The 22,090-nt window shown below is 47.1% G+C and overlaps 1 protein-coding gene across 3 annotated transcripts; it reads left to right on the top strand.

The window, feature by feature from the left end:
• Positions 1 to 2,643: 2,643 nt before the first annotated feature.
• LOC123133349 (uncharacterized) lies at positions 2,644 to 4,104 on the top strand. Of its 3 annotated transcripts, XM_044552841.1 has the most exons (3): positions 2,644 to 3,152; positions 3,258 to 3,783; positions 3,820 to 4,104. In XM_044552841.1, exons 1-3 carry the CDS (start codon positions 3,089 to 3,091, stop codon positions 3,977 to 3,979), a joined length of 750 nt encoding a protein of 249 aa, XP_044408776.1. In that variant the 5' UTR covers positions 2,644 to 3,088; the 3' UTR covers positions 3,980 to 4,104. The 3 variants fall into 3 exon arrangements, with proteins under 3 accessions (XP_044408776.1, XP_044408775.1, XP_044408777.1); XM_044552840.1 differs by having other exon boundaries at positions 3,258 to 4,104; XM_044552842.1 differs by having other exon boundaries at positions 2,644 to 3,175; positions 3,258 to 4,104.
• Positions 4,105 to 22,090: the final 17,986 nt, after the last annotated feature.

Here is a 22,090-nt window from a genome sequence, read left to right as displayed (position 1 = left end):
ATGATAGAAGGTCCACTGGTGGGTTTGCTATATTCTATGGACCAAATTTAATTTCTTCGTGTGCAAAAAACAGGCAACTGTCACCAGGTCAAGTACAGAAGCAGAGGACAAAGCACTAGCAAATGCCACAACAGAAGTCATTTGGCTCCAGTTCACGTTGAAAGAACTTAAAATTGCACAAGTGCAACCTCCTTGTCTTTGGTGTGACAATCTTGGTGCCACGTATTTTTCAGCTAATCCATTTTTCCATGCCAGGACTAAACATATTGAGATAGATTTTCACCTTGTCAGAGAACGAGTTGCAAATAAAAAGTTAGAGGTCAGATTTATTCCCTCAAAGGATCAGCTTGCAGATGGATTCATAAAAGCATTGCCTACTAGAAGTTTTGAAGAATTCGGGCGTAATCTCAACTTACTATAGTTGTGATTAAGGGAGAGTGTTGTAAATATTCTTTGTATGTCACGTACCAATGTGTGGGCGTGTACATCAAGTATAGGTCAGGGTTTAGTTAGAGATAGTTAGAGATTTTCCTGTTTAACTTCTTATCTCTCTATCCCTCGCATGTATCTCTCTCTGGTCGTTTGTACGGTCAACCACATGTAAACCTATGAGATGTAGCTCTCGATCTAATCAATAAATACACCGGGGGCTCCTGTGTATAGGGGTTGAGACGCTTTACCCATTCTTAACAACCTAAACCCGCGCCCGCCTGTGCGGGCTCGTCCGCCGGATGCTGCGCCACCATGCTGCCAGCCTGCCGTCATTCGCTATCGCGCTGCCACGGTGTCCCTGTGTCCCCTTCCTAATTACCAATCGGGTGCATTGTCTTTGTAACCAAAAAAATAGCGTCCAGCCAGCTAGCTACGGTGTACTTGTGCGTCTTGGCCAAAAGCAATTAGACGGAACTAGTCATCAACCCGTGCATCTGCACAGGCTTGTTTTCCAAATGGTAGATGAGTTCAATGCAAGAGAAGAATACATTTATTTTGTGTAGAACATTGAATGAATGGTCAATACGAAAACATATCAATATTGCCTTAAAGTTTACTTATTTAACACACATTGGCTTGTTTTATAAACAACTTAATGTGCTTATATTTTGTTTTGCAACAAATGCAAAAAAGCTAATTTGTGTAGGCACTCGAGATATAACCCAATTTCTTATAAGTAACTTCATTTTGAGTGATAAGTATAAAATATAATGATATTTCTTGAGTTAATATTTCTCCTTTCATTCTTATTATGGTGTTGCATTAAGCTTGAGCTATTATATATTATGCTCAGACTCGTCGAATAAATAAGAGCATTGATGTGTACTTCACTTTTTCTTTAATAGTGTTCTTAGTCGACAAACACCAAAAACTTAACCTAAAACTAAGGAAGCAATCAAAAGGTAATACTTCCTCAATTGCCCTTAATTTTTTGTGGTTCTCTCCTTCCAGGGCTCCACATACTGGCACCACCCACCGAGTAGTGTTTCCACCATCTTTTTGACTCATGGTTACATTTCCTTGCAGATGATGGGTTAAAGTTTCTCATAGAAATGTCTACTTCTTTTCTCATGACAGAAGGCTCGATTAGTCTTACTAGGAAAAATTGCCCGTGCGTTGCAACGGAAAAAAATCATTCAGGCAACCCACTTATAATTAAAAGAAAACAATGTAAATAAAATTTGAGATCTTTCCAATTGCCTGACATGAGAAATTAAATTCTTTTAGTGCACATATTCCGCAAAGCAATTAAAGTGAAGCTGAACATTCCAACTCTACAAGATCCCTATACGTGCAGAACAGAACACTCACTTTGGCGTTGTGGCTAGCTCATTCTACAAACAATCTGTTGGTCCGAGATTCAACCGCGGGTTAGACATTACTGTTCATGGTAGAACAATTAACATCAAAAGCATGAATCTAAATGACCAATAATTTAGTGTACCCTCCGATTTTGGGCTAACAGTGTTCATATATTTATAGTGCATCAAAAGAACTTACAACAATTCTAGTTTTTATCATAAATACGTCTGGTGTGTCTTAGTGCTAACCGTGTGTACAAAAATGATTACAACACACTATTTGCTATATACGTCCTCATATAAGAATGATACTAATTGATGCAAGTATGTCTTTGTGTCAGCTAGAACAAACATAAACTTCCACTAACAAATATGCAGGTTTGGAGCGAATAATGGACCTTATTTTGACAGGTTAAATATAACTATAAGACGACTCTATATATTTCACACAAAGAAAATCAAAGAGAAAAGGAATCGCTTCAATTATTTAATAAAAAAATTATTAGTACCCTCTGATTTTGGGCTGACGGTATTCATTTCTTTATAGTGCATCAAAAGAACTTACATCAATTTATAGTTTTACCATAAATACATATGGTGTGTCTTAGTGCTAATTAACTATACGTACAAAAATGATTACAACACACTATTTGCTACATACATCCTCATATAAAAATGAGTCTTTGTGTCGATTGTGACAAGGGGGTTCTCTTGTGCAAAGAGCCTGCATGTGTGTGTTTCTTGTGTCTTCGATTGGACTTGCATGTGGCGTGCACTACTATGACCAGACATGTAAAAAGTACTTTGTATAAAAAAATGTTATCATTGACAGCATATAGTCACGGACTCACAGGTGCCCAATACGACACGCGACAGCAGCACCTCGGTCTCTGCTGCTCGTCCTCCTCCTCCTCCTAGAGTTCTAGTAGTAGTCATCCCTTCCTCTCCGCCACCGCTCTTCCTTGGCAGATTGCTCTGACTTCGCTTCTGGCGTTATCCTTCCTCCCTACTGCTCCTCCTCCTAGTAGCCATCCTTTCCACTCCGCCGTGCGCGACACTGTCTATCACCACCATAGTCATGCCGCAGCTCGATCTGCTGCTCCCAAGCGCAGCCACCTCGTCCCCGACCCCGAGCTCCTTCTTCGTCGACGACCGAATTCACGACCAGGACCCCGTCACCCCCCTACCTTCTTTCCCCCGTCATCTCCCTCTTCCCTTCTTCTCTGTTTCTCCCGTTTACTCTCATCTCCCTCTATCTCTCTTCCTCTTTGTTACAGCCTTACAGGGAGGCCGCCATGGACGCCCGGGGTCCTCCGCTCCGACCCTCGCTGTGGCGGCTCTGCCGACGTCGTCGCCTAAGTGAGCAGCAGCAGCACCGTGACGTTGCCCCGCCTCCTCTCTCCCTCTCTATCTCTCCCATGTCTCTCTATTCTCTCTCTCAACCCTCTCTCTTTTCTTCAACAGGAAGACTACCATGCCCGCTGCAGGAGCTTCGAGCCGACCCCCGCAACATGGAGACCGCCGCCGCCCTTCCGACATCGAGAATCGCCAGATCCGGCCCGTCTCCGACCTGCCTCGCCGTCCTTCGCCCGTTCCGACGTCTCCCCGGCGCTAGGAGCTCAGGCGAGCGCAGCCACAAGACCCTGACTTCTCTGCCCCAGATCCCGCCATGGTGGTCGTCGCCTCTCCGTCTCTATCTGTCCATCGCCGGATCCACGCTGGTGTCCTCCAGGGACCCGCCATGGAGGTTGCCGCCTCTCCCGTCTCGATCCGTCCGCCGCCGGATCGACGAGGGAGCAGCCGAGATCCGCCGCCCATTCCGCGACGCCTCGGCCGGCAGGAAGGCCAAAGGCCTCGCCAAGCAGCAGGAGGACTTGCGGCTAGGCTCGCCTGCCGCAAGCGCGCCCGCGAGCTCACCCCCGTGCCGGCCAAGGCCACCTTTGGTGACTTTCATGTCCGCCGCGCTCTCGTACGCCTGCCGCGACGCCAAGTCCGCCGCGCTCTCGTACGCCTGGCGCGACGCCAGGGGCTTTTTTGCAAAAACGAAACGTTATATCAGGAACACACTGAAAATAGGACTGCGGGTTTATTTCAAAGAAACAGAGGGGCTTTTTCGCAAAAACGCCGACGACGTACGGGCAGAAGCACTCCGTGCTTTATTAGTAGGGAAAGATGTTTGTGTTTGATCTTTCAATAATTGAACATAATTCATGTCCAATCAGTGCATCTGTAAATCTATCCAAAAGGGGTTTCCTATCTTCACTAACATATAATGGAAGCGTGTCAGACTTAATGCCACAAATATTAAACATGCATGTCATCATTCAAGACAAATATGGCATCTATATAGGTTTGGAAACAATTGTGCTGCCATACTAACTGATAGCATTCATGCAATTGATTTGATTTCTAGCCTTTATTATTAATGAGCCTGATTACTTCGGGTTAATACACTGGAGAGCATGATTATATCTATTTGTTAAAGTTGCCATCCAACACATTACATGGAATTAGCATAAACCCAGTGCATAGACAAATCTTGCATGTTGACCGCGATCACATTACAACTGAGTTTGCACAAACAGAGTGTCTGCATGCCCAAACTAAAACTTCAAGTGGCACATAACTTATTGTTTAATTTTCTAACATAAGTTACCTAGTTCACTTCAGAGTACTATATAATTATTCTAACACGTTAACTTACTTTTTTTCTCAACAGTACATCTAACCATTTCAACTCACTCACTATATTCAACTTAGTAAGACGGGAGTTTTATGTTCTGAAAAATGGTTAAAAATCAACACATGTAGAGGTCACACAGGACATACATATGTGTATTTTGATAAAATAATGTGATGATTTTTCACTCAAAGAAAATATTATGATAATTTATGATATTTACTTACTGTAGTTTAAATATATTTTTACGGCATGTACCTATAAATGTGTCGCTTAGTGCATAATATCTTAATTTTTTGGTCATAAGTTAGAATTTACCATATTACCTCGCATGTATCTACATGTCTATATATGTTATACATGCATGGAATTTTTCACACTATTTTAGAATAAAATAAAATATTTCCCTAAGTTAATTTATCATGATGTCCAATTAGTGGAGGCCTATCCATGCTATTTCTTTTTGTTCTCGACGGAGTTCAGGTGTATGCATGGCAAGCTTGTCAACTCTATTTTGCACATATATTCACATTCACTGCCCATGCATGTCGAATATAGTCATAGACAATAACCAAATATGTAGAAACAAACATCCCAGATCAATTTCTATTTTTACTTTTGCATTCTTCTATAATTACTTTTTTTGCACTGTTGGCCTGTAAAAAAATCTTACATTGTTGGCAGAGATTGATCGCAGGTTCTTTTTATCCACTATATCACAATTGCCTACCAGAGAGTAAAGCAGATTTCTAGGCGGAGACTATGCCATCCTTTGATGGTCTAATTCTGGAGCACACGTTCTCTTAAGGTAAACGTCATGGGGCTTTGAACGCGATCCGTATATGAAAATATCTGGAAAGGAAAGAAATACTCTCGATGGATAAATTTGAAAAGAAGGAAGGCTGAGGCACGTTACATATTCTTCTGAAGCCAGTCATCCGCTCAAAAGTCAGGCCGTCGCCGGTGCCACGCGTTCGCCCCAGGATCAATCAGTTTACGTATGTGCATCACGTAGGCATCCACCAGCCAGCCTTTGTTTCTATGTCGTTTCTCAAGACCAAAAGTACCGGCAATCAGCACATGTGAGGCCAGCTTTAGGCATAGAGATAACGCTCGCCGAAAAGTCCTTGGTGACTTTCATCGAGAATATGGCCTTATCGTGCTTGCCGCAATGCTTCTGCCATGCCATGTATCTCGACGGGGAGATAAATCTGAACTCGTCTATTCCAAGAATCATGGGGAGATAAAGACCAAGTTATGTACGGTTACACGTATGGGATAGAGAGGTCGCTCAAATTCCCTTGCTAAACAAAGGTGTCCTTTTTTCTAGGAAACATATAGAGACCCAAGGGAGGAAGACTACTGTACGTGATTAAAAGACCCATATACGTGGTACTATCGGACAACACATCTTAAATTCTAAGGATTAATGTAAGGACGCTCAGATTTCCTTTTTTAAGTTCCTCTAGGAAACGGAGAGACCCAAGAGAGGACGACTCCCATACGTCTTAGTTTTATCCGATGGCTATGGATACATTATAAATTAATCAAACGGTCAAAATTCATTAATTTTAAAGATTAATGTGGTGTCTCGTATGGTGCCTCCGATTAGTAAATATAAGATTGGTAGGAAGTGAAGTTCGGTGGGGTGAGCTTTTGCAGTTAATCTCGACAGGGCCAACAATTTTGCCCTCGTAAGCCTTCCTAGGATCTTGGACTTCTCTACAATCCTGTAATCAAAATTTCCACATTCAATCCTGATGTATACCTCAACACACATGCGTCACATCTTAAAATAAGTTCGTAGACTAGAAAACATACAACTGACGTAGTATGTGTTTCTGGAGGTATACATTTTGGAGAATTGAGAAGATCCATCTATCCTGCAGGCCATGTACAAGACACACGAAGAACCAATGAGAGAATCAATATATAGAGATTGCATCTTATCACTGCGGGGTATCAACCTTCAGCAACATCCATCAATCTAGATCTCACCGACTGTTGTACCATCGATTAAATGTAGGTAGGCTTTAGGAGAAATAATATACTTCCTCCGTTCCAAATTACTCGTCACAGAAATGAATGTACAGAGAACTAAAATACATCTGGATACATCCGTACCTGTGACAAGTAATTCGAAATGGAGGAAGTAGCTGGGAAACCTAAAATCTGGAGAACGAAAAGATAAGGGCAGTGCTGCTGCTGGTAACAGACTGAGACCGCCAGGAAAATTATTCATTGCACTCCTTTCTTTCAGTCCGGCCTTGTGTGGCCTAGTGTACTGGACCCATCTTCACGTTTTTTGTTCAACTTGTAGATCTAACTGTTCATAGTTCTGACTTACCCGCATACAAAAGATAACTAATTCATGGGAAGCTTTATTCCCACCATCAATATATTTATTTTTCGAAAAGGAGGATGACCCCCGGCCTCTGCATATGGGAGGTGCATGCGGCCACTTTATTGATTATTCTCGAGGACCTTCAAAAGTATTATAACAATATGCCTGAATCCTTCATCTTGGCAACATATGCCACTACTCCTATCCATATGATGAAGGGGTGCTAGCTGGGCCAAATACCCAGACCACTCACCTAAGCCTATCATCAAAAGCCGGAAGCCCCAGCCGAGCCACATACTGGGTCTGGGGCACAAACCGGTCTGACACACTCACATGTGTCGTCGCCGCCATCTTCCACAGGTCCGTCTTCAGAGCAGATATTGAGGCTTGTACCTTGTCAAACCACTCTGCCATCGACGCCACCATGACGCCAGACAGCATCCTCCTCCTCCGCGAGTCCATCTCCAAGTATCGGACGCCATGTCTCCATTGCACCACGCTGCCGAGATCAGCGGCCATCAAAGTTTAAGATGAAGCACCGCTCACCAAAGAAACCAACCACCATTCCCACCTCCAAGAATGATGCCCCCAAGGGGGAAACGACACAAGAGCACCGCCGTCATCCGATCTACTTATCTAGGGTTTCCCCCGGAGGTAGCAGATAGTTGTCTTCAACTTCTCCTTGGTGATGCCTTCAAGAAGGAAACGCCACATAACAGCGACGTCACCGCCGGCCTTGGCCAGGTTTTCACCCGGATCTGAACAGAGGACCTCCATCAAGCAACTTGTACACGAACCACTGCCATGCTGCCGGGGACTGGACGGAGAATCCAGGCCGCCACCACCTAACCGGCCATGGCACCACCATGGTGCCTAGGCTGGCGTCGTCAGGCCCACCATCTCCGTCTGTAGACGCTCACCAGATCCGCCGGCCCGCCGAAGCCCATCTGGGTACGGCGAGATCCGCGATCTGGGCCGCCGCCACCAGGGCTCCTCTGCCGCGGTATCGCGCCTGCGCTGACGTCGCTGTCACACTCGCCGCCGGGAACCCGCCGCTCCACGCCGCCGGTGCCCCGCAGTTCCGTGCGCCGCCGCCAGGGGTAGATGCAGCCACCACGCGAGGGGGAAAGCCCCGCCGCCGCCATCACTGGCCAGGCTACGGGCGTGGCCTCCAGCGGCGGCAGTGGAGAGAGGACGAGGGAGGAGGTCTTTCGGCCGGCGGCTCGCCCCCCATGTCGCCAAGGTTAAGCGATGCGGGGGCAGGGGAAGTGCTGTGTGACGGTCTAAAAAACAATGGATATACTTCTATTTATGTGAGATGTTATTGGCTACTTGGCTAGTTCCTACATGTTCTTCTTCCATTCTTAGGATGATGACAGAGTATCTAACTATCTATTGGTGTTGTGTTTACAAACAGGAATGATCCTGTTGCTAATAGGACTTTCTAGTCCGTTGTTACAACATCTTTGTGATGGAAATGACAGTCTATACAGTTGTTTACCAAATGCTTGTGACTAATTAATCACTCGAGCTGTATGTCTTCATGCCCTGCTCTAGTTTTCTGCACTTGTCCGAGGGATTCATGTCTTGGTTCTAAGTTCTAGTTTGCCTTTTGTAGGTAGTTGCAAGGGAAGAACATCTTGGAAAAACATCTACATGTTTAGCTCTGTGATATCCTATCCATGTTGTAATGTATACTACAGTGAATACTAGGAAGCGAGATGTGACGCAATATACTACCTCCTTTATGGTTTAAAGGTCCACATGTACCCCTAGATGAAAAAAATGACCAAGATAAAACAAGTCATATCACAAAAAGTATTACGATTAAAAATTTCAAATGCTTTCTTTTGGTGTGACTCAAGTTGGGTTTCACACTTAGAAGACGGTACTTCCTCCAATCCATAATAATTATTGTGGTTTTAACTGAAATTTGAACTAAAACCACGATAATTACTATGGATCGGAGGGATTATTTGCAATGTCAATTCATATAGTGCAATATGACTGTACACGGACCCTTGCAAATATCCCTTAAATATGCTTATTTTTCTTCATCATCAAACAACAGTCAGCTAGTGTTTCTAAAATGGCCTGAGAGAGTTTAATAAACATGGTGATTTTCTTATTCTAAGTAACTAAATGATCCGACTCTTTCATGGTTTTCAGAAAATAAAATGATCTAAAGGGTCAATCATATACCTACCCCCACCCCGACACAGAGGCGGAGCTAAATGTAGACCAAGATGAGCCATGGCCTACCCTTAATTTGTTTCATTGAAAAGCATGCTAGATTGCAGGCGTAACTTGTGTTTCAACTAGACTGGCCCCTCCATCCCTACTAATTTGTTCCCTTTCAACTCATGCCCCAGTCCTAATTTGTGCTCAAGCTCAGCCACTGCCCCCACATGAACCATTTCAAAAGAAATGAAGCATTAGGAGTGTAGAAATGCATGGAAAAAATCAATGACATTGTCTAACGAAATAAACGAAAACAGAAGAGGCGGTTTCTTCCAGAAGGTTTGCTATTGATTGAATGACAAGTGGGACAATACTAAATGGAGTTGTACTCCGCGGGTGTTTCAGAATTGAGCATATATCATATATGTATACCACTGTGTACATAACTCTATCACCTCACGACCCCCCCCCCCCCACTGCCTAATAGATTTCCCTCACACCTTCCTAGTTTCTAGAAGTCCAAGCCCGACTCCTCCCGACTCCTCCCATGTCGCCCTGCGCGGCGACCGGGGGGAACCCTAGCACCGCCGCATCCTAGTCCCTCCCCCGACCTCTCCTCCTCGCCGCCGCCGGGGCGCGCGGCCGGGCAAAGCCCTGTCGGTGTCGGCGGCGGCGGGATCTCTTCTCCCACGGCTCGCTGGATCTGGCGCGGGCGGATCGCGGCTGCGGTTGGCGGCGCGCTGGAGGTGGGGCACGCTGGCGCGGGCTTGGGGGCGACGGCAGTCCCCCTGGTGTGCGTGGGAGTCCGCTCAGGGCGCGCGGCGGCGGCCCTCGGTAAGCGGTGGCGGGCGCTGGGATCTCGGCGGCGCTCCGGCGTGTGCAGGCGGCGGTGGTCCCTGTGCACGGTCGGCGGCTCCGTCTCTGACCCGGACGACGCGGGGGATGGCGGCGGCCCGCACTATTAGAAAACAGGGCTATCGTTCGGGCCTGGCCAGCCAACTAATCCAACTGCATAATGATACCAAGCCTCGGTATGAATGGCATATTTTCTAATCTTTTTAATCTTCAACCGCATTGATTTACTGATTTAATTAGATGCTCCGGAGAGCTATATGTTGTTCAATGAGAACCATGTATGTACTTTGGTTTTAATGTGATGATGAACTTCTAGATGATATGTGGGTGAAATGATGATACCATGCCAACTTGGAACCTTTTCAGAGTTTATTTCAAATGCTTTTCAATTTCATTGTCTTATAGCACAAACTAATCAGTAAATCAATGAAAAATAACAAATGAAGTCAGAAAGGGTTGTAAATTGATGATGTGGCTTTGAATGGTTCGTTTTGAACACAGAAAAACTATGGAGTTCAAATATGTTCAAAAAAATGAAATCCCTTTGTAACACACGAGTTTCCGTATGAAGTTGTACTCTGCGGGTGTTTCAGAATTGAGCATATATCATATATGTATACCCCTGTGTACATAACTCTATCACCTCACGACCCCCCCCCCCACTGCCTAATAGATTTCCCTCACACCTTCCTAGTTTCTAGAAGTCCAAGCCCGACTCCTCCCGACTCCTCCCATGTCGCCCTGTGCGGCGACCGGGGGGAACCCTAGCACCGCCGCATCCTAGTCCCTCCCCCGACCTCTCCTCCTCGCCGCCGCCGGGGCGCGCCGCCGGGCAAAGCCCTGTCGGTGTCGGCGGCGGCGGGATCTCTTCTCCCACGGCTCGCTGGATCTGGCGCGGGCGGATCGCGGCTGCGGTTGGCGGCGCGCTGGAGGTGGGGCACGCTGGCGCGGGCTTGGGGGCGACGACAGTCCCCCTGGTGTGCGTGGGAGTCCGCTCAGGGCGCGCGGCGGCGGCCCTCGGTAAGCGGTGGCGGGCGCTGGGATCTCGGCGGCGCTCCGGCGTGTGCAGGCGGCGGTGGTCCCTGTGCACGGTCGGCGGCTCCGTCTCTGACCCGGACGACGCGGGGGATGGCGGCGGCCCGCACTATTAGAAAACAGGGCTATCGTTCGGGCCTGGCCAGCCCATTAGTCCCGGTTCTTCAAGAACTGGGAGCCATGGGGGGTATTAGACCAGGATCGGGAGCCCGGGGGGCGGCCGGGGCCTCGTGGGCATTGGTCCCGGTTCGTATGGAACCATTTGTCCCGGTAACAGGCACGAACCGGGACAAATGGGCCTCGCTGCTGGCCCACAACCATTGGTCCCAGTTCGTGGCTTGAACCGGGACAAATAACTTTCCTATATATACCCACCGTCGCGGCAGAGCAGTCCACAGTGCTCTATTTTTTCAAGCCGGCGAGGGGAGGGCATTTGGGTGCTCTAGTTCACCTCCTATGCACATTAGGTGTTCGATGAAATGCCCCAGACACACTAGTTAATCTTTCTCCTCTCGAAACTCAACCTCCGAGCTCCATTTTCCCCGAGATTTGTCTAGGTTTAGCGGTCCGTCACGTCCTGTCCCCGTTTTCACCGCCGTCGATCACCCGCGCCGATCTTGTCGCCGGCAACACCGTGGTGAGCCTCTTGTTCTTATCTTCTTTCTGAAAGAAAAAATTCTTACTTCAAATAGACACTTGTCTAATTTTCTTACTTTAATTATTCCTTGTTATTATATAGTGCGATGGTTTTCGTATTCGCCCCCGCCGGCACTCGCCCTGTCTATGATTCAGATGTGATATATATTATCTTTTCATAACTATTTGGTTCATTTATTGTTTATGACAATTATGCCGACCAATGTGACATAGATTTTATTTATCTAGGAGGTTGTTGAACCGGAAGTTCCAACCGACCCTATTGTCGAGAGGTTAAATTTAGTTGAAGAAGAAAACAATTACTTGAATGAAAAAATAAGAAAAATTGAGGAGGAGAAGATGATATTGGAGTTGCATGTTGTGGATGTCGTCGATGATCACGAGATCAAGATGGATGCAATGCGGTTGAAGATTAAAAAGATTAGAAAATATGCCATTCATACCGAGGCTTGGTATCATTATGCAGTTGGATTAGTTGTTACCTTGGTTGCGATTATGATCGCATTTGTTGTTCCATTGAAATGTTTTACATAATTTCAATGTATGGTTTAATTAGATGCTCCGGAGAGCTATATGTTGTTCAATGAGAACCATGTATGTACTTTGGTTTTAATGTGATGATGAACTTCTAGATGATATGTGGGTGAAATGATGATACCATGCCAACTTGGAACCTTTTCAGAGTTTATTTCAAATGCTTTTCAATTTCATTGTCTTATAGCACAAACTAATCAGTAAATCAATGAAAAATAACAAATGAAGTCAGAAAGGGTTGTAAATTGATGATGTGGCTTTAAATGGTTCGTTTTGAACACAGAAAAACTATGGAGTTCAAATATGTTCAAAAAAATGAAATCCCTTTGTAACACACGAGTTTCCGTATGAAACCCTAATACTTCGAAAGAGATTGTCCGTTTGGTACACGAAGTGCATCCAATTTTTGTCGTAACCCTCTCTACTTTCTCGCACATGCTATGTGGGTGAAATGATGATACCACGCCAACTTGGAACCTTTTCAGAGTTCATTTCAAATGCTTTTCAATTTCATGTTCTTATAGCTCAAAATAATCAGTAAATGCATGAAAAATAACAAATGAAGTCAGAAAGGGTTGTAAATTGATGATGTGGCTTTGAATGGTGTCATTTGAATACAAAAAAAACTATGGAGTTCAAATAAAAAAAGGGCAATCTGGTGCATGTAGCTCCCGCTTGCGTAGGGTCCAGGGAAGGGTCCGACCACTTTGGGTCTATAGTACGTAGCCTTTCCCTACATTTCTGTAAGAGGCTGTTTCCAGGACTTGAACCCATGACCTCATGGTCACAAGGCAGCAGCTTTACCACTGCGCCAAGGCTCCCCTTCTATGGAGTTCAAATAAGTTCAAAAAAATGAAATCCCTTTGTAACAGACGAGTTTCCGTATGAAACCCTGATACTTCGAAAGAGATTGTCCGTTTTGTACACGAAATGCATCCAGTTTTTGCCGTAACCATCTCTACTTTCTCGCACATGCTATGTGAGTGAAATGATGATACCATGCCAACTTGGAACCTTTTCAGAGTTCATTTCAAATGCTTTTCAATTTCATGTTCTTATAGCTCAAAATAATCAGTAAATGCATGAAAAATAACAAATGAAGTCAGAAAGGGTTGTAAATTGATGATGTGGCTTTGAATGGTGCATTTTGAACACAGAAAAACTATGGAGTTCAAATAAGTTCAAAAAGAATGAAATCCCTTTGTAACAGACAAGTTTCCGTATGAAACCCTGATACTTCGAAAGAGGTTGTCCGTTTTGTACACGAAGTGCATCCAGTTTTTGCCGTAACCCTCTCTACTTTCTCGCACACGCTATGTGGGTGAAATGATGATACCATGCCAACTTGGAACCTTTTCAGAGTTCATTTCAAGTGTTCTTCAAGTTCATGGTCTTATAGCTCAAAATAATTAGTAAATGCATGAAAAATAACAAATGAAGTCAGAAAGGGTTGTAAATTGATGATGTGGCTTTGAATGGTGCATTTTGAACACAGAAAAACTATGGACTTCAAATAAGTTCAAAAAAATGAAATCCCTTTGTAACAGATGAGTTTCCATATGAAACCCTGATACTTCGAAAGAGATTGTCCGTTTTGTACACGAAGTGCATCTAGTTTTTATCGCAACCCTCTCTACTTTATCGCACATGCTATGTGAGTGAAATGATGATACCATGCCAACTTGGAACCTTTTCAGAGTTCATTTCAAATGCTTTTCAATTTCACGGTCTTATAGCTCAAAAGAATCAGTAAATGCATGAAAAATAACAAATGAAGTCAGAAAGGGTTGTAAATTGATGATGTGGCTTTGAATGGTGCATTTTGAACACAGAAAAACTATGGACTTCAAATAAGTTCAAAAAAATGAAATCCCTTTGATAGAAAAAGCTTTTACAAAACTCTAATAGCAAAAGGAATCAACTAAAAAGCTTTTATAAACCTCTAGTATTTTTTAACCTAAAATTATATAAATTTATGCAACTAAAATTATCAAAGTATTTTCTGTTCAAAACATGAAAAGCAGAAAGAATTATTATAAATAATTTTTTGTTAGAAACTTTTGTACCAAAAAGAATTTTCATAAAGATTTTTTTTGATAGAAACTAAAATAACAAAATCTGTTTTTGAATATAATGATAAAACGCAGTAATATTAAATAGCAGGAAAAAGAATCACCCAAATTTGGAAACTAATGGAGTAACAGAAAGATTATTATTATTCTGAGTTAAAAGCATAAATAATGAAAAAAATAAAGAAAAAATCAAAAGAAAAAAATAAATAATTAAAAAAAACTGGAAAAAATAAAAAAAATGCCGCCTAATGGGCCACACGGCCTGCATACGACTAGAAACCCATTTGTACATGGGCCAGGATGCAGGCCCGCAGGCCCAATAGGCCCAACACAGCAGTGACAAGGGTAGGAAACTAATGCCTGCATATTAGAGAGGAGCTCAGCACCTGAGCTGCAACACAGCTTATAAACAGGTGTTGAGCTCTCTCAGCTAGGGAGGTGGGACTAAACTTCCCACCGCACCGCGCCAGCACAAGGCCTTTAGTCCCGGTTGGTGCCACAAACCGGGACTAACGATATGCGTTGGTCCCGGTTGGTGGCACCAACCGGTACCAATGACCCCCCTTTAGTCCCGGTTGGTGCCACCAACCGGGACTAAAGGCCTCTGCTTCCCGCCCTTTGGGCTGCTGAAAAGAGGCCTTTGGTCCTGGTTGGTGCCACCAACCGGGACTAATGCCACCTTTAATCCTGGTTTGTGGCACCAACCGGTACTAAAGGCTTTGCTATATAAGTTCACACTTAGGAAATTTTCACTCTCATCTCGCAGCCGCCGCCCCCGACGACGCCGACGACATCGACGCTGCCAGGCTGCCCCGACGCTGCAAGGCTGCCCCGACGCCGCAAGGCTGCCCCGACGCCATCCCGTCGCCCGCGCCCTCGCCATTGCCCGCGCCCTCGCCGTCGCCCGCTCCCCTGCCCCGACGCGCGCCGCCCCGGCCCGGCCCCGTCGTTGTCGTTGCCGTCGCCCCCTACCCAGAGCGCGCGCCCACTGCCCCGTCACCGTCCTCGCCGCTGACCCCGCGCTCCTCCTCACCTTGGTCCGGCCGGCGCATTTCTTTTCATATATACATATGCTTGTTTTTTCATATATATGATGATATATATGCTTGTTATCATAATTGTTTTTGTTCATATATATATGATTATTTTTTTATAGAATATAATGTTTTTTTCATAGATGATCACATATATGATGTACGCATGGATGTGGATGAAATATGATATTTTTTTATAGAATATGATTTTTTTCATAGATGATCACATATATGATGTATGCATGGATGTGGATGAAATATATATGCATGGATGTGGATGAAATATAAAAAGAGGAGAAATAAATAAGAAGAGGAAAAAAGAATAAAAAGAAGAGGAGAAGAAGAAAAAAATAGAAAATTTTCTATTTTTTTCTTCTTCTCCTCTATTCCTTTCTTCTTCTCCTTTTTTTCTTCTTTTTTCTGATTGCTTCTCTTCTATTCCTTTCTTCTTCTCCTCTTTTTGTTTCTTCTTTTGTCTTATTTATTTTTATCGGTATGTCGTTGTCGATATACCCCCTCCCGATAACTTCAACACGAGGGGGGGGGTCGATATACCCCCTCCCCGATAACATTATTTTCCCATGTATGTATGTCGCGTCATTGTCGATATAACCCCCTCCTGGATAACTTCGACATGAGGGGCGGTCCATATATATACCCCCTCTCGACCGTGATAACTTATACCACGGGAGCACCCCCCTCGGCCCTCTCGCTCGACCAAATCCCTCGAGGACACCCAAACCCTAGAAAAAAATGATGTTGATCTCCCTCCCGCCGCGCCCCTACCCGGCAAACTCTCTCGAGGCCACCCAAATTTACCAAGTTAAAATAGCATCATCGTTGCGGCCACCCCAAACCCTCGAAGCGTTGTCGAGGCGACCCCAAACCCTTGAAGCGTTGTTGAGGCCACCCCAAACCCTAGAGAAGCAGCGTCGAGGCCACTAATATGATTCCTTATTGTGATTATATTAGCTTACTAGTTCTACGTTTGCCACTATAATATATCCAGCTATCATGTTTGAATAATAATTGCCATGTTGTAAATATTTGCAGAAACTATGGAGCACCCCCGAGACGAAGAAACGGGAGAGATGTTGGGGGACATAATCGCAAAAGGAAGTGATGTCGTTGCATCGTTTCTCAACGACACCGATGGTCTGGAAGGATAGGGTAGTGAAGAAGAAGGTTATGAATATGATGGCTCCGGTGACCCAATACTGGTACAAGAAGAAGTAGACCGTCATGACGGCTCCGGTGACCGAACCGAGTCCGGCCAGGTATATATATTAGTTAAGCCTGTGCTAACTAGCTAATTGATGCATTCATTGTTTTTGTATGTACACATATTAATTAACTCTCGTCTTTCTTCTTTTCTCTAGCCCTCCGGATCGAGCACAACTTCGGTAAAGAAACAAGGCTCGAAGAAAAAGTTGCGCTCGGATGAAAGGTTTGAGATCGCAGCAATCGCGCGCGATGGCAAGCCGATTGAACCCATCCGGACAAGGGATGCATTTCGTGCCAAGTGCGGGGTTCTTGTTAGGGACAAGATCCCGATCAGTATCCAGCAATGGTTAAAGCCTAAGAAGGAAGACCCTGAGGTGTCTTATGTCTCCGATATGCAGAAAGAAGATCTTTGGACATCACTTAAGGCAAATTTCACCCAACCGCCAGAGGAAGATCCGGAGAAGCCAGTTAAAGAGCAATTGATCAAGTCTCATGCTCTTAAGAAGATGGCAGAACTATTCAGGAGGTGGAAGAATGAGTTGAAAACAGAGTTTGTCGACGAAGATTTTACATCAGAATTGATCGGAAAGTATGAGACGATCAGAGATCACTGGCCCGCATTTGTGGCCCACAAGACATCGGAAAAGAGTAAGAAGATGTCAGCGATAAACAAGAAAAATGCTGCAAAGAAGAAGCATCACCATCGCACGGGGTCAGGTGGCTACCTCAAAGCCCGACATTTGTGGGACAAGGCTGAGAATTACCTGATTGCTAAAGGGGTTGAACCAGAGACATTGAACTGGCCAGACCGTTGCCGGACTTGGTTCTTCGGGGTTGGCGGAACCTTGGACCCTGTAACAGGGAAGTGCGTTTGGACGGAAGAGCAACTGCAAATACCCGTCACAAGGCTTCAGGAGTATATCGAGAAAGTGCAGCAAGGGATGTTCGTCCTAGACAGAGAGAAGGACGAGCTCATAATGGCCCTCGGGAATCTTGAGCACCCTGGACGGACACGAGGCACGCCAGGCTCCGTTCCGTGGAATGCTAGCTTTCCGGACGCAGGGGGTTACAAAACCCAGGAGAGGAGGAAGAAAGTGGAGCATAGCCAACTGCAGGTGCTGCACGAAAGGGTACAAGGGCTAGAGGAACGAGAAGTAGATCGCAGCAAATGACCTGCCGATTCTTCCCCTGAAGCTACCCCGCCATCTTAGCGAAGAAGCAGCGTGGCTTCCACCGAGCAGACTCAGCAGCTGGAGCCTGTCTTCACGGCTCCTGCTAGCTACCCCGTGTATGCTATCACGGAATCTCAATATTGCCACCTTATGAGGCGATGGATGACATTGGAAGTCAAGGCGGCTGTTGTCTCTGTTATACCTAATGAACCTGGCGCAACCTACCACGGCCAGCCAATTCCAGAAGGATATGCTAGGGTGATGGTGGATCAAATAAGGACGGATTTGAGGACCTTTAGCTTGACCACCCTATGGGTGAAGGGGAGATTCGGCTGGGTTCTTCTCTGAAGACTCCATGCCTATGGCGGAAGGAGCTCATCAACCTTCCGAACTGGACGCCTCCGCCTCCTCCTCCTCCTCCGGCGAGTCAGGGAATCCGCCTCCTCCTCCGCCTCCTCCTCTGGTGAGTGATCAGGGCACTCAGCCTCCTTCTCCGGCGTGTGGCGGCACTCCGCCTCCTTCTCCGCCCATGCCGGCGCGCCTGAGCAGCCAGCCTCCTCCATCTCTGTCTCGTCAACAAGGGAGGATCAAGAGACCCGCCGCCGCTCCGGCTGCTCCGGCGCGTCGTAGTCCTTCGCCTCCGCCTCGTAAGAAAGGAAAGACAGTCATAGCCGCTTCGTCTGCTCCGGTGTCTAGCGGCACAGCCAGAGCCGGGAGGCAATACAAATACGGTTGAGGGAGTCCTGGACTAGGGGGTGTCCGGATAGCCGGACTATCATCATCGGCCGGACTCCAAGACTATGAAGATACAAGATTGAAGACTTCGTCCCGTGTCCGGATGAGACTTTCCTTGGCGTGGAAGGCAAGCTTGGCGATACGGATATGTAGATCTCCTACCATTGTAACCGACTTTGTGTAGCCCTAGCCCTCTCCGGTGTCTATATAAACCGGAGGGTTTTAGTCCGTACGACACACAACCATTACAACAATCATACCATAGGCTAGCTTCTAGGGTTTAGCCTCCTTGATCTCGTGGTAGATCCACTATTGTACTACCCATATCATCAATATCAATCAAGCAGGAGTAGGGTTTTACCTCCGTCGAGAGGGCCCGAACCTGGGTAAAAACATCGTGTCCCTTATCTCCTGTTACCATCCGCCTAGACGCATAGTTCGGGACCCCCTACCCGAGATCCGCCGGTTTTGACACCGACATTGGTGCTTTCATTGAGAGTTCCTCTGTGTCGTCAACGATAGGCTTGATGGCTTCTTCAATCAACAACAACGCAGTCCAGGGTGAGACTTTTCTCCCTGGACAGATCTTCGTGTTCGGCGGCTTTGCACTGCGGGCCAATTCGCTTGGCCATCTGGAGCAGATCGAAAGCTACGCCCCTGGCCGTCAGGTCAGGTTTGGAAGCTTAAACTTCACGGCTGACGTTCGCGGAGACTTGATCTTCGATGGATTCGAGCCACAACCAAGCGCGCCGCGCTGTCACGGTGAGCACGATTTAGCTCTGCTACCGGATAGTGCCCTGGAGGCCGCACACGAGTCCGCTCCGACCCATAGTTCGGATCCGACCACACAGATCGAGGACAGGTGGCTGGACACCACCTCGGGGGCTACAATCTCTACGGCGATGGAGCCGAATAATGACCTTGTCCCTTGCAAAGCTCGTGAATCCGAGGCACCGGACTCCTTGCCGGACTCCGAACCTCCTGCGCCCCTGCCAATCGAATCCGATTGGGCGCCGATCATGGAGTTCACCGCTGCGGACATATTTCAGCACTCACCCTTTGGCGACATCCTGAATTCGCTAAAGCATCTCTCATTATCAGGAGAGCCCTGGCCGGACTGCGGTCAGGACGGTTGGGATGCGGACAACGAAGAAATTCAAAACCCTCCCACCACCCACTTTGTAGCCACTGTCGACGACCTAACCAACATGCTAGACTATGACTCCGAAGACATCGACGGTATGGACGACGATGCCGGAGATGATCAAGAACCAGCGCCTACGGGGCATTGGAAGACCACCTCGTCATACGACATATACATGGTGGACATCCCAAAGGATGGAGACGGCGAAGAAGCATCGGAGGCAGATTCCTCTAAGAAACAGCCCAAGCGCCGACGTCAGCGGCGCCGCTCTAAATCCCGCCACAGCAAGAATGGAGATTCCGGCACCAGGGATAATAACACCCCAGAGAGTGCCGAAGACAACCCCCTCCAGCAAGACTCAGCATAGGAGGACGGAGAAGCCAGCCCTCAAGAGAGGGTGGCAGACGAGGAGATAGAGGATGACAATTACATGCCTCCCTCCGGAGACGAGGCAAGCCTCAACGACGACGAATTCGTCGTGCCCGAGGATCCCGTCGAACAAGAGCGTTTTAAATGCAGGCTAATGGCCACGGCAAACAGCCTAAAGAAAAAGCAGCAACAACTTTGAGCTGATAAAGACCTGCTGGCCAACAGATGGACCGAGGTCCTCGCGGCCGAAGAGCATGAACTCGAACGCCCCTCCAAAAGCTACCCAAAACGCAAGTTGCTCCCCCAATTAGAGGAGCAGGCATACAAACCTTCATCACCAGTGCACAATAGGGCTGACCGACCACCTCGTGGCCGCGACAGAGAGGCATCTAGGCCCTCCACCAGAACCGTACCCCGGCACCGCTCGAAAAGCGCGAAGCCATGGAGGAATGCGCCGGACTTGCGAGACATATTGGAGGAGAAGGCAAAACAATCAAGATCTATCTACGGATCATGTGGGCGCCCCACGATCCACGACGACTACCTTCGCGCCGGATACAGCAACTCCGGCCGGGCCGAACACAGCAGACAAAGCTCTCTTGAGCTACGTCATGATATTGCCCAGTATAGAGGCGCCGCACACCCCACTATGCTTCACAGATGAAGTAATGGATCATCAAATCCCTGAAGGGTTTAAACCCGTGAACATTGAATCCTACGATGGCACAACAGACCCCGCGGTTTGGATCGAAGATTATCTCCTTCATATCCATATGGCCCGCGGTGACGATCTCCACACCATCAAGTATCTCCCACTCAAGCTTAAAGGACCAGCTCGGCATTGGCTTAACAGCTTGCCAGCAGAGTCAATTGGGTGTTGGGAGGACCTGGAAGCCGCATTTCTCGACAACTTCCAGGGCACATATGTGCGACCACCAGACGCCGATGACCTAAGCCACATAATTCAGCAGCCAGACGAATCGGCCAGACAGTTCTGGACACGGTTCTTAACAAAGAAAAATCAAATCGTCGACTATCCGGATGCAGAGGCCCTCGCAGCCTTCAAACATAACATCCGCGACGAGTGACTGGCCCGGCACCTAGGACAGGAAAAGCCGAAATCCATGGCAGCCCTCACATCACTCATGACCCGCTTCTGTGCGGGGGAGGACAGCTGGCTCGCCTGCAGTAACGACCTCAGTAAAAATTCTGGCAGTCCGAACTACAAGGACCGCAATGGCAGGTCGCGTCGCAACAAAAACAAATGCCGTGTTAACGGCGATAACACTGAGGATACGGCAGTCAACGCCGGATTCAGAGGCTCAAAACCCGGTCAGCGGAAAAAGCCATTTAAAAGAACTACCCCGGGTCGGTCCAATTTGGACCGAATACTCGACCGCTCTTGCCAGATACATGGCACCCCCGAAAAGCCAGCTAATCACACCAGCAGGGATTGTTGCGTATTCAAGCAGGCAGGCAAGTTAATTGCCGAAAACAATGACAAGGGGCCGCATAGCGATGATGAGGAGGAGACCCGGCCGCCGAACAGTAGAGGACAGAAGGGGTTCCCCCCACAAGTGCGGACGGTAAACATGATATACGCAACCCACATACCCAAAAGGGAGCGGAAGCGTGCACTTAGGGACGTATATGCGATGGAGCCAGTCACCCCGAAGTTCAATCCATGGTCCTCTTGCCCGATCACTTTCGATCGAAGGGCCACCCCACCAGTATCCGCCATGGCGGGTTCACCACATTGGTCTTAGACCTAATCGTCGACGGATTTCACCTCACTCGAGTCCTGATGGACGGCGGCAGCAGCCTGAACCTGCTTTATCAGGATACAGTGCGCAAGTTGGGCATAGACCCCTCAAGGATTAAACCTATGAAGACGACCTTCAAAGGCGTCATACCAGGTGTTGAGGCCAATTGTATAGGCTCAGTCACACTGGAAGTGGTCTTCGGATCCCCGGATAACTTCCGCAGCGAGGAGTTAATCTTCGACATAGTCTCGTTCCGCAGTGGCTATCACGCCCTGCTCGGACGAACCGCGTTTGCAAAGTTCAAAGCGGTGCCGCATTATGCATACCTCAAGCTCAAGATGACAGGCCCTCGTGGAGTCATCACGGTCAACGGAAACACTGAACGCTCCCTCCGAACGGAGGAGCACACAGCGGCTCTCGCGGCGGAAGTGCAGAGTAGCCTCTTAAGGCAATTCTCGAGCCCGGACGTTAAACGGCCGGACATAGCCAAGCGCGCCC

This window comes from Triticum aestivum, chromosome 6B, assembly GCF_018294505.1.
Source record: "Triticum aestivum cultivar Chinese Spring chromosome 6B, IWGSC CS RefSeq v2.1, whole genome shotgun sequence".
Taxonomy (NCBI): Eukaryota; Viridiplantae; Streptophyta; class Magnoliopsida; order Poales; family Poaceae; genus Triticum; species Triticum aestivum.
Note: the sequence above shows the minus strand (reverse complement) of the source record. Positions and strands in the feature narration are given on the sequence as shown.

What these genes read in the sequence shown, in the direction of transcription:
- LOC123133349 (XM_044552840.1), top strand. Translation starts at nt 3,089, where the DNA reads ATGGACGCCCGGGGTCCTCCGCTCCGACCCTCGCTGTGGCGGCTCTGC. An exon ending in CTGCCGACGTCGTCGCCTAA is followed by an intron (nt 3,153 to 3,257) that starts GTGAGCAGCAGC and finishes TTTCTTCAACAG; the next exon opens with GAAGACTACCATGCCCGCTG.